This window comes from Bombus terrestris, chromosome 2, assembly GCF_910591885.1.
Source record: "Bombus terrestris chromosome 2, iyBomTerr1.2, whole genome shotgun sequence".
Taxonomy (NCBI): domain Eukaryota; kingdom Metazoa; phylum Arthropoda; class Insecta; order Hymenoptera; family Apidae; genus Bombus; species Bombus terrestris.
This window is the reverse complement of record NC_063270.1, coordinates 12,355,264-12,372,392: the sequence shown is the minus strand read 5'-3', so window position 1 is coordinate 12,372,392 and position 17,129 is coordinate 12,355,264. Positions and strand designations below refer to the sequence as shown.

The window sequence follows — 17,129 nt, the reverse complement described above, 5'->3', positions numbered from 1 at the left end:
TCACGGTGTACGCATGCGTCTCTACATAATTTCGCATCGGCGGGGAAGAACGCCAAAAGGCAATTGTATGAACTCGTTCTGCTTGCACTTGGCGATATTACGTTACAAGACAGGCGGACAGGAGGGCAAAAGGACGGGATAGAGAGCGAGGAGGTGGGACGAAGGGACGTGGAAAGTAAGAAGCAACCCAAAATGATGGGAAGGTTAACGTCCGGCCGTTGCGTTGGTCCATTGAAAGCAGCGAGATCGTATCGTGGCGAAATTTTTCGGAAGGGCTGGCCGGTACACTGGCCCCCGACGCTGTTCGTTTTAGCTTTCGCGATGATTCACGGAGACTGACCGGCTCGTTGGTTGTTGGCCGGCTGCATCGGGACCAGGTAGAAAAGCTGTCGTCTAGTTGAACGATGTCTTTCATGGCCGGCTCAGTTGGTCGAAATTGGGTGGTCCCTTTTCAAGATCGTAACTCTCGATCCTACGTTTCGTCGTCGCGCATCGCGTACTCGAGATCCGTTAATTGGTTCGCGCGCTCTCGTGTCGAAAAGAATTTTCCAGCTCCAACGACGGTCCGCTTAAACGCTTCGTTATTCAGAGATTGCTTTCACCGAGATTTACCTGTTTCGATCTTTTTACTTTGCGCTCAGGTAACGCTCGTGGCCATTGAACGTGCAGAAAGGGTAGCGACTCGAGCGACCTTCGTTTTTATAATGTTGGCAAACACCTGGTATAATCGTCGGTAGCACGCGGTCGAATATTTGCCCAGGAATCGATACATTACACTCGACCTTTCCATTCGTTTCCACACGAGCGTAGCCGAGAGGTTGTGACTAAAACGAGGGAAGAAAAGAGCAGGCCTTCGCTGTGGGACCTCGAGTTCAACCGCGATAGAATCGTCGTTTCTGTTCACGAATTTTTCCTCCCATCTTTTCGTTCTGGTTGCGTTGTTCGCCACCGTTTATTCGATATTTGCCGCCGTTAGGGAGTTTTGCCAACGATTCCCGTTCCACGTCCGTAACTATTCGATTCGTGGTCGTCAACGGCGAACGATATAGCCTCGTAGAGGCAGTCTAATGGAAATATGGAAACGCCTAGGATGGCGGAATAGCAATCGAAAGGGAAACAGAAGGGAAGACGTAGGCGGAAATGGAGCGTTCCACAGGCGCAACAGTTTGGCCGTACGAAACTTATCGCGGCTACTTGAGTTTTCTCGATCGGCTCAAAGAAGGAGAAGATACGGGTTGAGTAAAAACGAGTAGTAAAACGGTTTAGGACCTATCCTAGCGTTGGTTGACCGTATAGGGAACGCACGTCGCGAAAAATACACGATGCTCGCGCCGACCGATCGCCCACATGGAAACCTGTTTCCTCCTCGGTATTAACGATACTTTCAACGAGACACTCAATCCGAACGGTTAATAGCGGTTGCCTTAATTGCCTTCGACCGAGCAATTAGATAATTCTTTATCTCTGTTTAATAGGAGCTGCGATTTCCTCGTTCCGAAGATCGTAAAATTTTCTATTTTCCTTTTCCCTTCCTCGTGTTGCTAAATTTTAGAAATTTATAGACGCCTAAATTTTCACCATCGTTTTCGTCCAACGCTTGTTATACGCGTTCCTGTCGAACCCTCAAGCCGAAGTTACACGAGCGTTCTCGATCGACGTTGCGTTGCGTGGCCTGCGTCGTAGAAATACATTCACACACGGCTGCATTTAGGCGTTGTGTAGGTGCGTTTCTACAATGCGGACCACGCAACGTAGCGTCGGTCCAACGCTGGTATTACCTGGCCCTGACTCAACTTTGGACTTGTAAACCCCCTTACACCCTGTTGTTCCTTTTAACTGCGAAATATTAGGGTCGTTTGTCGACGATTAGAAAGAGACTGTCTCGACCGGTCAGCCTATATTTCTTTGTTGAAAACGTTCGTTCCGTTTTGTAAATTAAGTTTTCAAGAAGCTAATCGTAGCGAAGGGTCATGTTTATCCGGATTTTTCTACCGAGATTAGTCATGGCTTCGACGGATTATCTTTGTGAGCAAAGTGACATCAGGCATTGTAACCGCACGTACTCCACTTGGCAAATCATCGACTCGGCAAACAGATCGCAAGACGATCACCGCCGTTAAGCCAGCTCGACCACGCTTTCTTCCACTAATTTCATCCTCGGCTCGCGTCTCACTGTCTAGGCATACAGTTCGGTTGCACTTCTTGTCACGCGGTTCTATAGTGGTCGTTGCCGAATTCCTGACGTCGAACGTGCTTAAATCGTCTCGAACCGATGGCACACTGGCTGAAAATTGGCCCGGTGCCCGGCTGCTTGGACGATAATCCGCGTGAAAAATCACCAAGAGGTAACAGCGTCGATTTCTCGAGTGCCGATCGCTCGTTAAGTAGCCAGAGTACAGGGGCAACTGCGTGGAACGGTGTTCGCGTGGCACGTGTAAGCGCAACGAGTACACTTAAGTATAAAACGAAGCTCCTTGCAACAACTCGTGCCTCGAAAATGATATCCAGTCGATAACACGTTACGCGCCGTTATAAATATGCGAGCGAGGCGTCGTTACGCGCGTGCGTGCGCCGATAACGCGCGCGATAATACCGAGTGTTCGTAAATAACCAAACAGAGAAATCTCTAATGCTAACGATATACCTAACTATGTAAGTACGTAATGTTTGAAAGTTGCGGCTACTGCGGGGTGACTCGTACGTCGAGGGTGCGTATAACTGCTAATGTTTTCGTAGCGTTTGTTAGAAACGGACGAGTGTTTGGCTCGCGTGTTCTCGCACGGTAATTCTTACCTTCGTTTGTAGAACTAATAAGTTTGCTCTGTATGATGTAGTCGAGCCTCGGTAATTCGGATCTCGAGGGACCAGCTTCTTCGAATTACGGAGACTTTTTCTCAACTCTCTCGAGTTACTCGAGCAGCGAAGGTTTAACATACGAGAATGATCGAAATAGACGTTTTTACGAAGACTAATGCTTTTATAATTGTAACAGCTCGGGGAAAATTAAATTTCATTTTTACAGATCGATCATTTATTTGTAATAATGAATGAGAGTTTACGTATAGCTCTGGTGTGAAGGACACGCGTGTAGTGTAAAGGTTAGAAACATATAGTGGGTGTAGGTTGAGATACGACCTTTCGTTATAAAGTATAGATACGCATACATACACATTACTTGTTGAAGCAGCGGTAATCAAACTACGACTTATAGAGGTTAGGATTCTTTGGATCCGAGTTATCGAGGTAACGTAATACACGTAGACACGTGGCAAATAATTCAAGATAAAGTAAATTTATGCTTCGATTTATAGAGATTTTTACTGCGAAACGGAAGTGAATGAATAAAATCGCGGTCTTATAGATATTTGCGAGTTATACAGGTTCGAGTCGTCGAGGTTCGACCGTATCGTGTTTTCGCTGGACGACCAATTCAACGACGTTTCTTCGTGAATTATCATCGATCCTCGACTAGTCGAGAACACGAGACGGTCGCGCGTGGACGAACACACGGAATGTTCGCGCGTGTTGCGTAATCGCGATGTAAAAACGACGAGTCAGATGATCCCGTTGTCTGGGACGCTGTGACACTAGCTGCAACGCTAATTCTCTTGAAAGAAAGTTCAAGGAAATGAGTCTCGATTGTCTCTTTGTTCCGTGCTGGAGAATGTCAAGAATTTGTTAATGAATGCTCGACGTCTAAAATAGCTCGCGTCTCGCGGAAAGATGGTGATCGGTGTGCACGATGCACCTGTGCAAATACGGCTGAACATTGTCTAGATGTAATCGAGGAAACAGAGAGTCTCTCTTCGCGCATGGAATCGTCGATTCATCGCTACCGATAAACCATCTCATAGCTGTACAGGATGTTTCGCGTAACGCGATACAGTCGTCTAGATGCCGAACGTGCAAGAATACGTCGAAGATTTTCTCATGCGACGTTACGTTTTCCAATTATCGACAGAATGAGAGTAATAAGACGAAAATGTAAAAGAAATTTTTTACGTAGAACGTTTCGTTTTCGAGGAAATTAAAAAGGTTTATCAAAAGTACGCGTATACCGATGCACAATCCTCGATTAAAGGACATTTAAATTTTATCTTCTCGAAATCGAGGCATTGGAAATGGAGAAATTTTACTCTACGTTTTCCACTCTATCTTCGTACGTAGAATCAATCCCTAGTGGATGGTATTACGTTTAATTCGCACCTTGTATAATTTATAATTTTGCAACTCGTGTTCGTCACCAGACAGACGATTCTTTCTTTTTTCGTCGCCGATACGAGTTTACCGTTAACAAAGTGAAAGTTGTTTACTGTTCAACATCGACTCGGTAATTCAGATATGGATAATATAGTACGTTGCTATTCGTTCCGCTATTATCGGGGGAAAATCGAAGAGAGTTTCACGGGAGTGACACGATCGACGATTTCTTGGTCTTGGAAAAAAAGAATCAGAGCGGTGAACGGTAGTCAGTCGCCTTTCGGTTTCGACCGGTCGAGTACATCGTGAGTCAGCGTGGAGTAATCGGTGACCGTTCATTCGATAACGCACGTTTCGTTCCGTTGCACGGGATTTCATGCCCCTTCCTCGCTGAATATCGACTTCGCACGCGAACACCGAGATCTCTTCCGTTCGCGTTACCTTCGGCCATCCTTTTCTGCTGCTCGGCTGAAAAAGGTAGAAGAAGGACAGACAAGCGCGCCCGCTATGGAGTAGTAGGTCATCGAGAGATTCTATATCCTCGCCGAAAATGATGGCGGCAGACAGGAAATGGGCTGACGTGAAAAAGGAAAAGAAGAGAGGAGAACCTGCTGGTGGTTCCCTTTGCCGTGTGCCACCTCCGCCCCCGGTTCTCACGGGCTACCTTGGTTCGCGTTAGTTATTACCTGACATTACCCTACGGTTTTCCTTTGAACCGTGAACGCTGTTCCCTGAATTTCATCAAAGCGGTGTCTCCCTCCTTTGAGAGTTGCCAATGCGGTATCGTCGAAAGCCACTCCTCGTCTGCAGTCCTCCCGTCTCCGGGGTCGATAGCGCGCGTATTTCGCGTGCCGCGAAATCTTCCGTCCGTATCGCTCACTGATGTATTTAAGTATAATCGCAGATTATACTGTCCCCCTCTCTTTTTCTCTTCTTTGCTTTCGGTTTAACGCCACTGACGCAAGAGTTCGTTGAAGCGAGCAGAGCGATCAGAAGTGATTTTCAGCTAGATTCTAGCCGTTAGAGTGGAAGACGCGCGCGAGGTCTCCTCGCGGGTCCGTAGAAATGAGAACTGGCGGAGTTTTAAGAAGCAAGAGGCCGAGAAGAGGAGACTCGCGGTGTTATCTGGGCCAATGGAACGCAACCTCGCGCGGTGCTCCTGTTCCCTCGTCGACATCGGATCGGTAAAATGCTGCTGTGCATTTGAGCTGCGCGGAAATCTCCTCGGTTATCTCGTGTAAAATAATTGGACAAGTTTAAGACAATTACACCGCTGCTGCCTTCTATTCCTCGTCTTATTATCAGCGTTCTTTCGCGCGAATCGCGCTCCTCCGAGTCTCTCGTTCGACCTTTTCGTGGTATTGGACCGGCTTACGAGGTAACGTCGAGCGAACTACACCCTCGAGGTCTAATTATAAAACGCGGGCGGAGAGGCGCCAGCCTCAAAGTATCAACGTTCGTGTCATCTATGCCGGATTAAAATATCCTCCAGTTGTTTTCGAAAAGTTTTCGAGAGTGTTTGTTTCTCGCGATGCTGTTCGTAAAGGCTCGAAGAGGTGAACGGAACATAGATAAATGGCGTATCGAACAGATTGGCGCGTCGAATGTTTCTTCCAGCGCATCGAACACGCTTCGTCGAATTAACTGGCTGAATTCAAGGTCGGTCGGTGCGCCGCGATCGTCCAAGAAACATCGAGGCTCGCAAGCCGGAGAAAGAAAACGCGAATCGTCCCGTCAGCGAGCCGACGATAAAAATAATCCACTGACTAACATCTAGGCTTCGACGACTATTATTACCACGTATCTCTTAGCCGAACGTAGAACGCCGAAAAGAAATACTACGACGACAGGAGAAATGTCGAACGACACTAGTTCGATCGTAGCGAAAGCGAGGGGAAAAAGAGAAGCGATTTCTTAAAAAGCGCGACGACCGCCTGTCGGTATTTCTATTTTCGACACGGTCCAACCTCTTCTCTATCGAATGTCGCGTTCTCGGTATTCCATTTATTCCATCTATTCCAATGAAACGTTCTCTCTCAGTCAAAACGATTGAGACGCGTGTATACGCTATATACGCACGGTAAATCGCACGTATACACGCATAGAGACATTATCTTTCGTTTTCCACGGAGTTGCTACGTTTATTCCGGGAGCTTGATTTCCGCGAAATCGTCAACGACGAGCACGATCGTCTCGCGTGGTTGCGTTTTCTGGAGAACCATGATTTCGCTGACATCCGCGACGACCGCCCGCCGCGTTGCATTCGCTCGAATTTCACGGACTTCCGAGACGCGGCGGCCTCGTGCAATCCGAAGAGACGCGTTCCACGATCGCGCCAAGTCTCTCCGTTTTCGGATACTCTGTCCGCTGACTGACCGAATTTTTTTTTTTATCTCCTGCTCTCTCTTTCTTTCCCTCGCTGTCTCTTGATTACCAGTTGTTTGTTTCATCGTCTTCGAAATTGTAACGTCGTCTTAGTCGCCCTGCGATGAAGCGGACGTGTATAAAAAAAGAAAGGTCGAAAGCATAAACCGAGTAGATTCCGTCGAGTAGTCGGAAGACGAAAGAAAGGAGAGAAAGGGGATATATAGAGAGTCGATGAGTCGGGGAAAAACAAACACGTCTCCTCGTATTCTTTTTCTTTTTCATCTTTTTCTGGTTGAAGCGTGGTAGTGTAGTATTCCCGTCCGTTTGAAAAACAACGTGGTCGGTCGTGTCGTAGGTCAGTGTAGCTAACCAGTCGATCGAGTGGAGCGTTCGATTGTCAGCGACGCTTGTCGAAGCTGAGTCGCGGAACCATTGGGATTACGCCCCGATACGGCAATTTAGCGGCGTGATTGACAGACGCCAGTTTCTGATGGCTATAGTCTGACCTGGTAGTCGGAACTTGAGGAACGCCGACAACGAGTTAATTCGGCCGATGCGTTTCCACGATAACCCAGATTCCTCGACTGTCCCAACTGGCTAGCAGACTTCTCTCGTTAATTACTCCGTACGGAGGCGACCGCGGTTATTGCACTATTTACACGCAATCGAGGGTGTCGCGGAGGCGGAAGCGGTCATCGGGGCTGATTAAATTAAATTTAAAATTCCACCGTTTCGCGATATTATTTTAAACGACCGAAGCCAGATGGGCGTGTGCTGTGGGGAACGTGTGTGGCATACGGGCGTGTAAAAGGGATTTCGAAACGAGCCGATAAAAATTCTCATAAAGGTTCCGTTCGCTGCTTTCCATACGCGTGGCTTTTGTGCTGTAAAACCTATCGGAAATTAATATGCCAATTTCCTCCGAAAACCGGCTTGGCACGAGTTCACCCCCGTAGCCGGGGTCGCCCGTTGTAACGCCCTTTGTTCGAAAATTAGTCAAATGTGTGGGAACGCCTGTTTCGAATGTCAAAGAGATTTAAACGCGATACGTACATACCTTGACCAGTCTCGTGAATCGTTGCTCGGTCGCAGGTAAACTTTAAATTATGATCGCATCCGCACGAGTTAATACCACTGAAAATATTTGCACGCTCGAGCGTAGGATTTTATTTTTTTGAGAATGTCAAACGTGACGCGTGTACGATGTACTAGTCGCGCTTGTAACGTATCAACTCCGCGTAACGATCTCTCGTTTTAGAGGCAGAACTTTTTGACGTACGACGACTCGACGCGTAATCGTTGCGCCAGTGAATCAGAAACGATAGAAGATAGTACAACGACTGGTATCGCGATCTCGTTTCCATTCGGTGAGCTTTAAAAAAAAAACGAAGAAATAAATCGTTGCACGCGTTCGTCGCCAAGTTCCCGCCAGCGCTTTGTGCGTATTGTCAACGACGTTCGCAAACAGTAAGAAGCTTCAGTAGCGTTACGAGTGTCACGGTAATCCATTGCTATTATATCGTGCGGCGAAGCGCCTGGCGGTTTCCGCGCGAGGCGGCGCGGCGTGTCGGTCGACCGAAGAGGAGGAATAGAAGCGTAGGAATAGGCGGCGGTGGCGGAGGAGTAGAGGAGGTGGAGTAAGTTGCGCGCGCGGCCATTTTGATAATCTCCCACTCCAGTGTTTCGCTCTGCGCTCCTTGCTTCTCTGCTTCCCTCTCTGTCTCGCATACGCGCGTCAACCCTTCCTCATCTCTGTTCGGCTCGTTCTCTTTCCGTCTCTCGCGTGTACACGCACACCGAGTATTAAACACGTAACGGGTATAGACGTGCATATACGTGCAACGTACACACGTAGATGATCACACGGACATACACGCGTACATAGATCGCGCAGGAGAGGAAGAGCGAGGAAGAACGGGTCGAAAAAAAGAGAAAGAATCGTTGGAGCGAGAAGATGACGACGGCTTGCCGTGGGTGTAGAGGAGGCAGACGGGAGAGGAGGTTCGTACACAGTAGATCTGTGCGTACTTTTTTTTTCTCTCGTGCTCGTAGTGCGCGAGCTTTTGCGGCAAAAGAGCGTGTGCAGGAGAATCGCCCCCATGGTCGCTAGTGTCGCGATTTCCCTTCTTCCTCTCTCGCTCTTCCTCGTTCTCTCTCGTTCCCGCTCTCTCGGTACAACCGCGCGCGCACACACACACACACACACACACACGTACGTCACGGTGTACGTGCTCTCTCGTGTACGTGTGTATCTATGGCTATCTCTCTCCTTCTACTCTCCCTCTCCTCGTCTCGACCGGAAGGTGCCAGTTTCTCGTCGACGATCGTCTCGTGCACACTCGCGCTACGTCGTCGCCGTTTCGTGTATTGTCGTGTACCTCTCGGACGTAGCCGCCGCCGTCGTCGTTGCCGTCGTCGTCGTAGTAGTCGTCTTCGTCGTAATCGCCTTCGTCATCGCAGTCATCCTCGTCATTGCCGTCACGTTGCCGTCGCCGCGTAACGTTCAACCTTTAATCGCGTCATGTAAACAAATTACGAGTGTCGCGACCCTTATTCGAATTTCGAAGAAAACGAACCGCGTGTGTCCGGCCGACGAGTGCAAGTAAATAAAGAATGTTACCGCGCGAAGGGGACTCGTCTTCGTAATCAGTGGACTACGTCCTCGCGTCGTTCGTCGTTTCTTCCATTCGTTCTCGCGATTGACATCGTTCGCGATTCGGTTTCTCTTCACGTCGGTCGAATGGAAAAAGGTGTTGACCTAGGAGTGTGTTGGTGCGTTTATCTTTGTGGGTTGTTGCACAGTGTGTTGTACGAGCGGGAGCGCGCGCTTCTGGATTAGCCGCTCCTCTCTCGTGCTTCTGGAAATGCCGATCGACGCTCTGCTCGAGGAATCGTTTGAGCGTTCGGCGAAAGAATGAGAGTGTTTTTTCGCGCAAGCATCTCGTCGTTACTGGCGGGCTATCGAGCCGTTTCCTCGCGCACGATTCTCGGTATTTCTAGTGATTCCGGTGATCGCAGTTCTAGCGACAAGTCAATTTTGTTAGGATTATTTTTGGATACCGCGATTAGCCGGCACTTGGTCCTTTCTTGAACTCACGGTGAGTAAATAAAACATCCCCCAGTAAATGCGACACGATCGTGTTTCGTTCCGTTTGCTCTCGTGCAAACGATAAATTAAATTGTACCTACTGTGGCCGCGGTGCTGCGATAGATTGCGCGTGGGATGGACGTTTTTCACGGTGAAGCGGAAAAGAAAAAGAAGACGAATGATTAACCCGTCACGATATCCGTGCCTTGGAACGCAGTCGGCGCTACGCCGACGTTCGATCGCGTGTTATCCCAAGTTTTTTCTCCTCACCGTACATCCTAGTTTTCCGATAGCACTTTTGGAGAAAGTATGACACGACTTTCGTGACCAGCTGGTGTGTTTCGTGACAGAAGCGCGCGCGGCACACGTGGGGAAAATATAGACGGGTTAGACGCGTGTATCGATTCAATAGCGGCGAAATTCTTGTCAACAGGATTCCGAACGTCTCTCCGAATTAACAGGAAATTTGGTTGAGAACGTTCGAGGTAGTGGTCTGTTTACTTTCGACCGGCGACACCGGACGAAACTAGATTCCGCGCGATATAAATACCAGAGGCACGAGCGCGTCGTTAACGTACCATGCACGGTCATCGAGGCAGTCGATCCTTCGTGCCAGTATTCGTGTAGATTCCAGAAAATTATCGACGGACGGTCGCGCGTGAAAACGTTTGTTGGCAGCCATGTTTCAAGAGCGCTCGGACGCGGAGATATCGCGATTTCATCATACCACGTGCCGCCATATTTTTGTTCTTTCGCATTCAAACGGCACGTTACCTTCTTAGTTTCGTCGTCACTGACATCGCGTGCTGGTCGGGTCGCCTCGTTGTTTACGTTGATACGCAACGGTCTTTGGTATTTATTCGACGTATTTACCCTGGATCCACACAGGATAACGACGGTAACGCGTCATTTCAGTTTTAGAACGTGCCCGTGCCAAGGTATGATTCATGTTCTCTCTTACTTATAAGACCTACTTACCAAGCTACCGGAATAACGCCAAGTATCGCACCGTACGAAATCTCCGTTTCGTTGAATCTACCTTCGATTCCAAAGTTATGCGCGATTGATCGTTCGTAGCCTCGGGGACGCGTCGTCGAGTTCGCATCCTTCGAACGATCGAACTGGCTGATCGCGTTACCAACCTCGATTCATTTACGTTTAATTTAATCAGAGAAGAAGAGGAAGAGAAGGAAGAATAAGAAGAGAAAATTGCGACGTTCTCTATACAGCACGCGTGTATAAAGCGCGGAAATAATATAAATCTCCGACTCTGTGACGATGAGTCGGCGTTATCGTTTTTTATTTCACTAGCGGTTATATACGTCATGGATTTCCCTATCGTGACTTCCTTATCTTTATCGAACTACATGGTGGATTCCTCTATTCCTACATTTTTGCCGTTGATCGGTGACGTCGATCGCCAACTAAGCCAGGTTATAGAGAATGACTAGAAGTAGCGCGGGGAGTGGAGTGGCAAAATTTTACGGTTCATCGTTGAGAAACTTTGTCACGATTCGACGTCCTTCTTCAACGGGATGTCTCTCGTTCTATTTCACCGTTCCACTCTCGTGCTTCTCTTCCCTCGCTCTTTCGACTCGGCGCGCGCTAACTTGGTATTACGTAAGTGACAGAGAACGCTGCTACCAAAGAGCCTTGGTTTCCTTTTAAAAATGGCCGTCCACTGGTCCGAGAAACATCATCTCGTGTCGAAAACATCGGTCGTTCTGCGTCGCAGTGGTGGAGTACACGCGTGCTCTGTTTGCGGATCAAGCGTCTCGACCGCGATCTCGATTTCCGCGAAATTATCGCCGGTCCACTGGACCGGGGATCGTCCATGCGATTGCTGATAAACGTGTTTAGTACGTTTAAAGATTCGTCGGTGTCGGATTTCGATCGTTTACAAATTGATAATCACGCGGCGGAGTAGAAAGCGCATTAAGGAACCGAAAGAGAACATAATGCGTAGAAAATGGTGTACGAAACGCTTGAAATTTTGCGAAGCGTATATACACGAAAGTAATTTTAAAGATCGAATAAACTTTTTTGCTACGAATTGGCAGAAATGTACTTCAAAACTTAAAATATTTGGAGGAAGATGTCATTGGCAATTGGTTTATCGTATCTATAGCAGAGCTTATCTTGCGCGGCAACTACATGTCGAGAAATCGCGATCGAATATATTTTTTGACGCATTGTATATTCGTTTAAAAATATTCGTATGGACAAAGTCGTAAAATTTCCAATTCCTATTCGATGGCAATTTTTCGCAAAGATAAGACTGTATTTTTCTAAAATATTTCTTGTCGTATATTCTTTTAATAAAAAAAAAATCTATTTGATTCTCTCATCGATCGAATAGTATTTCTTATCAACGATTAGCACTACTTTCCGTAGATAAATGGCTCTATCTACTATTCCGAGATTGAAGTTTATCATTTTGTTTGGTTTTTCCGTTTCATTCAAAAACCTCCATTCGTAGTATAAAAGATAGGCACGTAATTGCAAAGGTGACAAATTTCGGGAAGCCACAAACGTGTCTTGAACAACGAACAAATGCTAGATTTCGGCTAACAATAAAGGGAAAATGTATCTGTTGCTCTTTTGTCACGCCACTTTCATCAGTTTGGTTAAAAAGGTATTTCTCCTCGTATTGCTTCGTACTTTCATTCTTACCACGTATCTCTTCGTATTTCGACGATCAGTGACGATGATTTGTACGGTGATTAATCAGCCGTTAATAATCGTTTATCATTGCATAAATACCGAATATATTGCGAAGGTTTCCCCATTATATTCTTTATCAACGCCCATTGCGTATACAATGCGACGATAGAGGTATTATCGGTAGATATGTATATTGGATTCGTGCATTCAGGACAACTCGGCGTAGTTGTCAGACGAATGAATAGATAATATTTCGTGTCCCGAAATCACACACACACAGAAGGAGAAACTTTGATACGACGCTACGGACGCACGTCGTTATTGAATAGCAATGTTCTAGAATTTCATAGAAACTGGGTTTTCAAGACCGCAGCGTTTGTTGCCCGATTCCTCCTCGGCTGTTCAAAATAATCGCGAAGCGAAAAAACACATAAAGGAAATCGGAATGTAGCGACATATTTCGCGGCGAGATTAGAGGCGCGATAATTTCTGATAGCAGACTTAATCAACGATAACGACGATAAAATATTGGAATATCGACGTTTCGAGATGGTAATTTCTTATTCCGAGAAATGCGAATAGTAAGCGTGTAATATCAAATATTTTCGTTGCCCCGTTACCTCTCCGACACCTAATTTTTTGTATTAATCGATTATTACTTAAGCTACACCGCAAAGTATAGTATACGAATCATCAGGTTCACACGTGTTAACCAGCGCGGCTATATCCAATCGGCATTTTAAAACCATAATCTACATTTCAAATGCTTATATATGTATCGTTCGTCTTGAAGGTCGACCCAAGATTGGTAATCTTTTATCGTAACTGTTTAACCGTTCAGAATTGCGTTAATTATTAAGCTATTTACTTCAACGTTTAACGTGAGTACTGTACACGTGCAACGAGCTTGTTTCTCTTTGTCATCGAAGTTGGTAAAAATTCCATGAAACTGCGAAACAACGAAGAAGAAAAGAGCGTACGAGACATTCTTTTAAGAGATCGATACAGCCGTTCGATGAAATAACTTTGTTTTAAATATTTCCAATTGCAATGGACATTTTTTGCTGTCAATTATTATTTTATTATCGCTCGAGAATGACAATTTCTATCCCAACGATATAGAGTGGATATTTTCTCGCATCTTTGTTTAACGGACGATGCTATTGAGCGACCATTATGTAATGGTTATCGACAATGGTTAAGACGTAGCTTCTCTGTCCGGCGACTTCAGCTTTCCGAGCGCCTGGACTTGACATTACCGTCAGTTCTGTTCAATGCCAGGAAAGAAAATTCGAGGCGAAGATGAGCCCCGACCGTTCTTGAACTTTGACCGAGTTACGTGCTATTAATCGGCCGACTGTCCGCTCGTCCGGACTAATTTCCAAACTTTTTTTACTCGTCGACCACCGTTTTGCCAGAATTTTCACAATAGCGGACTTGTCTCACGAGTGAATAACGAAGAGTAAAACAATGGATGACATTTTCAGAAAGCAGCTTAAGTACTGCGTCTGTATTTAAATTTATTCATGACTGAGTCGATATACTCTGTATTCTGTAATCATTGTCGGTTTGTCGGAATAACGACACGCTTAGAAGGTCTTCGATTTTATACAATGTCTAAAAATTGATCGTAAAAGCGAATTCGAACAACGCACCTCTTATGATTTATTTCGTTTCTACGATGAAAGCTAAGCAAGCGTTTCTTGTTGTTAACGCACGTGATAGCTACTTTATCGGAACAATGGACAGTGTTTTGAAACTACACGCGGCTTAAATTTCAATTATTCATTTCAATTACACGTCGACTTTTCGAGTCGTTCGAATAGGTATGAGCGGTAGTGCATTTACTAGGATATACGTACTAGGAGCGTCGTAATTGTCCCATAAAAATGTTCAGTCACAAAGTCATGGGAATTTAATAGTAAAAGGCACGAATATACGCGAACATTTTATTAGAGGTGTTAAAAATCCGTAAAACATTAGCCAAATCGCGCAAGAAAATAATTTATGCGTCGTTAAATGCTCGAATATCTTAAACTTCCTATCCGAGACCGATTTCCTGGAAGATATATTTTTCTTTGTCTGTTCCATCGTTGTTCCAGAAAACCGACGATGCTGGAACGCGCGAACGCGTGGAAATCTAAATTTGAATGCGCAGGCTGTCTTATCGTGCCTCGTTATTAACATACAACTGCCATTGCATAAATCGAACCGAAAGGTTGTTTAGCCGATATCCTCGAGATTCCAGGCAATATAATTCGCCAGCGTTTCGACGTTAATATTCGATCGAGCGCCATGTGACATTCGCAAGATGCATGTTTTCTAGAAAATTGACGTAACCGCGATCGATCGATCTTATCTATCGCGCAATTAATAATTCAAGCCAGGCGATTCGCGGAACTGGTGTTTCCTTCGACTGTTTGTTTATGCGAACGTTTGGCGGAACAATAGTCGAAAGTGTTATATTCGTGAGCTTGCAGCGGGTAAACGAGGAACGAGAAATAACGCGTTCGAGATGGTTGAAAATTGATCGGAATAACGGCCGAGAGTGTATGGCGTTGAGAAGGCGTGTTGCGGTTCAAGAGGCGCCGTTCAATTCGTTCAAGGAGATTAGCGCACGAGCGTAGAACGAAACGCGGCTTTCGAAGGTTGTCGTACCGTGAAACGATGTCAGTGTGTCAGTGTCAATGGAACCGAGTCATTGGGTTTGCCGATTGCAATTCAACGGGAAGAAATGATTTTGCGACGACATGACAGTTGAGGAAAGACGAGAAACGTCTCTCCACCACGTTCCCTCCTTTTATTGTCAGACGTGTTTTCAATTCGGCGACAAATATACACAAGTTCGCGAAAATATTCGAACAACTTTTACCAATATATCGTGCGCTAAACATTTTGAAATTTCATTAGCACCGTTACGAGACTGGACCATTACGACTGCAAAGTCTGGAAATGTACATAAAAATTGCGAGATGTACATAAAAATTCACCAGAAGTACATATTTTGCAGAGATTATAAATGTATTTAAACAGTCGTTCGTTCGTTATGTTAACAAACCCTGTTATTTTGGAATCGGCTTCGACGCCTATTATATGCCCAAGACGCTACGTTATACATTAATTTTCTATCAATTTACGTATTGCAATAAATAACTTTGTAAACAACCAACACGTATGATACATATGTAGCTGAAAAATTCCTACGACGAATACATATCGTTCGTTACATGCATATTCAAATACTTTTGCCAGCCGGTACAACAAGTCTTCATCGTTTGTCTCGAACGATTCAATTTTTCCAAAGGAAATCGTAAACACGACGGAGTTGATCTGCCGCTGATTCGCGGTATATTTCCTTGTACGGAAGTGGAATTTTCCCAGTGGATGTTTGCGAATCGATTTCTGTCGCGTATTCGGCTATGGTTAAGCTGGCAAAATTAGTAATTAACGTCGCGTGGCTTCGTGCGAAGAAAAAATGAAGATAGAGAGGGTGATTACGAGATACTCGGAAAAAAGAAATGACAGAGGACAAGAGAGAGGGAGAAAGAGAGAGAGAGAGAGAGAGAGAAAAAGCAGTCGAATCGTTGGGAATTTGCGGCCGCGCAATCCGGCATTTAGCCTTCGTCGGCTCAAAATAAACGCGACAACTCAGGGATTCCCCTTGCCACTCCTCTGCGGTTCGCGCTTTCGATTCGTCTCGCTCTTATACGCGTTCATCGGTCTTTATCTCTTGTCGATCCTCTCCGTACTCTCGTGCATCTATTTCCCTCGCGAGCGTACGCTCTTCGTCGCTGGTTGTTCGTCGTTCCCATCCTATCCCCGGTGCGGATACTTTCGCTGTCTCGGTCGTTTATCGCCGGTGTAGCTAACTAAGCTCGAATCTAATTCGCCACACGTACGGCCACGTGCGTGCAACGGCGGTAGCGGACTCGGTGTGTGCGTGCACGCGCAGCCGGACGAACGCGAACGCGAGCGCGTGTGCGTGTGCGTTACTCTTTCGCGTGCTAGTTTGCACTTCGCGTTACGGGCGCACGCCTACACCGACGGACTTCTAAAGAGCACGACGTGCGTTCACCACCCAACAGAGTAGCGGTGGGCAGCGTTACGTTTCGCGCCAAAAAAGAAGGTGGAACCAAGCGATGAAATCTCACCGTCCGTTTCCACCAGAAACTTCTACATCGTCACGTGCAGATGCTTTCTGTTCTTAGGAAGTTGCCACGGATGAGATTTCACCTCGCGCGAATGTTGTTTTAACGGTAACCTTTTCGTCCGGATGTCGTCGCAAGTACGTGTTAACCCTTTCGCTATCGCGGTCTAAGGAAGACGTCGCTGTTGTCAGGCCGAGTTTCAAATTGTCAACGCGTTACGTAATACGATACATATATTTTTGCACATATTGTAATAGAAAAATATAAGTAGGCGATCCGAATAGGTTTTAGAATACGTCACGTATGTGTGACGCTCAGGCTGTAGAAAGCAACTGAAGTGCGTCACGTAGGTGTAACCGACGTTACCGAGAGGGCTAATTAAACACTGCGTCAAAGACCAACTTTTCTACTCTCCGTTCAATATCGGATAATAATGAAACGTTTAATCGCGTTTGTTCGACCCTTCATTAATTTCATAAACGAGGACAAGCGTATCGACGCGATGTTCCATTCGCGATAGCGTTAATTTTTCTCGGCGGTCTTTGCGAGTCAACCCTTTCTGTCTTGAATGGTTTCTCGGTTATCGACAAGTGAGAAAATCCTTGTTAAATTGAAACTGTAACATGTAGTAGCAAAAATGTGACTCGATATTACGGGCGAGG

At 46.2% G+C, this 17,129-nt stretch overlaps 1 protein-coding gene across 10 annotated transcripts in view; it reads left to right on the top strand.

The window, feature by feature from the left end:
- LOC100648085 (AF4/FMR2 family member lilli) overlaps nucleotides 1–17,129 on the top strand; it is a 164,298-nt gene that overhangs the window by 40,380 nt on the left and 106,789 nt on the right. Inside the window, exon 1 of one of the 10 annotated variants that reach the window (XM_048412148.1) lies at nucleotides 8,507–8,568. The exons of 7 other annotated variants lie outside the window; for them this stretch is intronic. In XM_048412148.1, coding sequence (XP_048268105.1) covers nucleotides 8,522–8,568 — 47 coding nt within the window. In that variant the 5' untranslated portion in view covers nucleotides 8,507–8,521. Of the gene's footprint in view, nucleotides 1–8,506; nucleotides 8,569–8,885; nucleotides 9,666–10,358; nucleotides 10,594–17,129 lie in introns of those variants that run through there. 2 more of the 10 variants (XM_012319030.3, XM_012319033.3) reach the window with 2 other exon arrangements.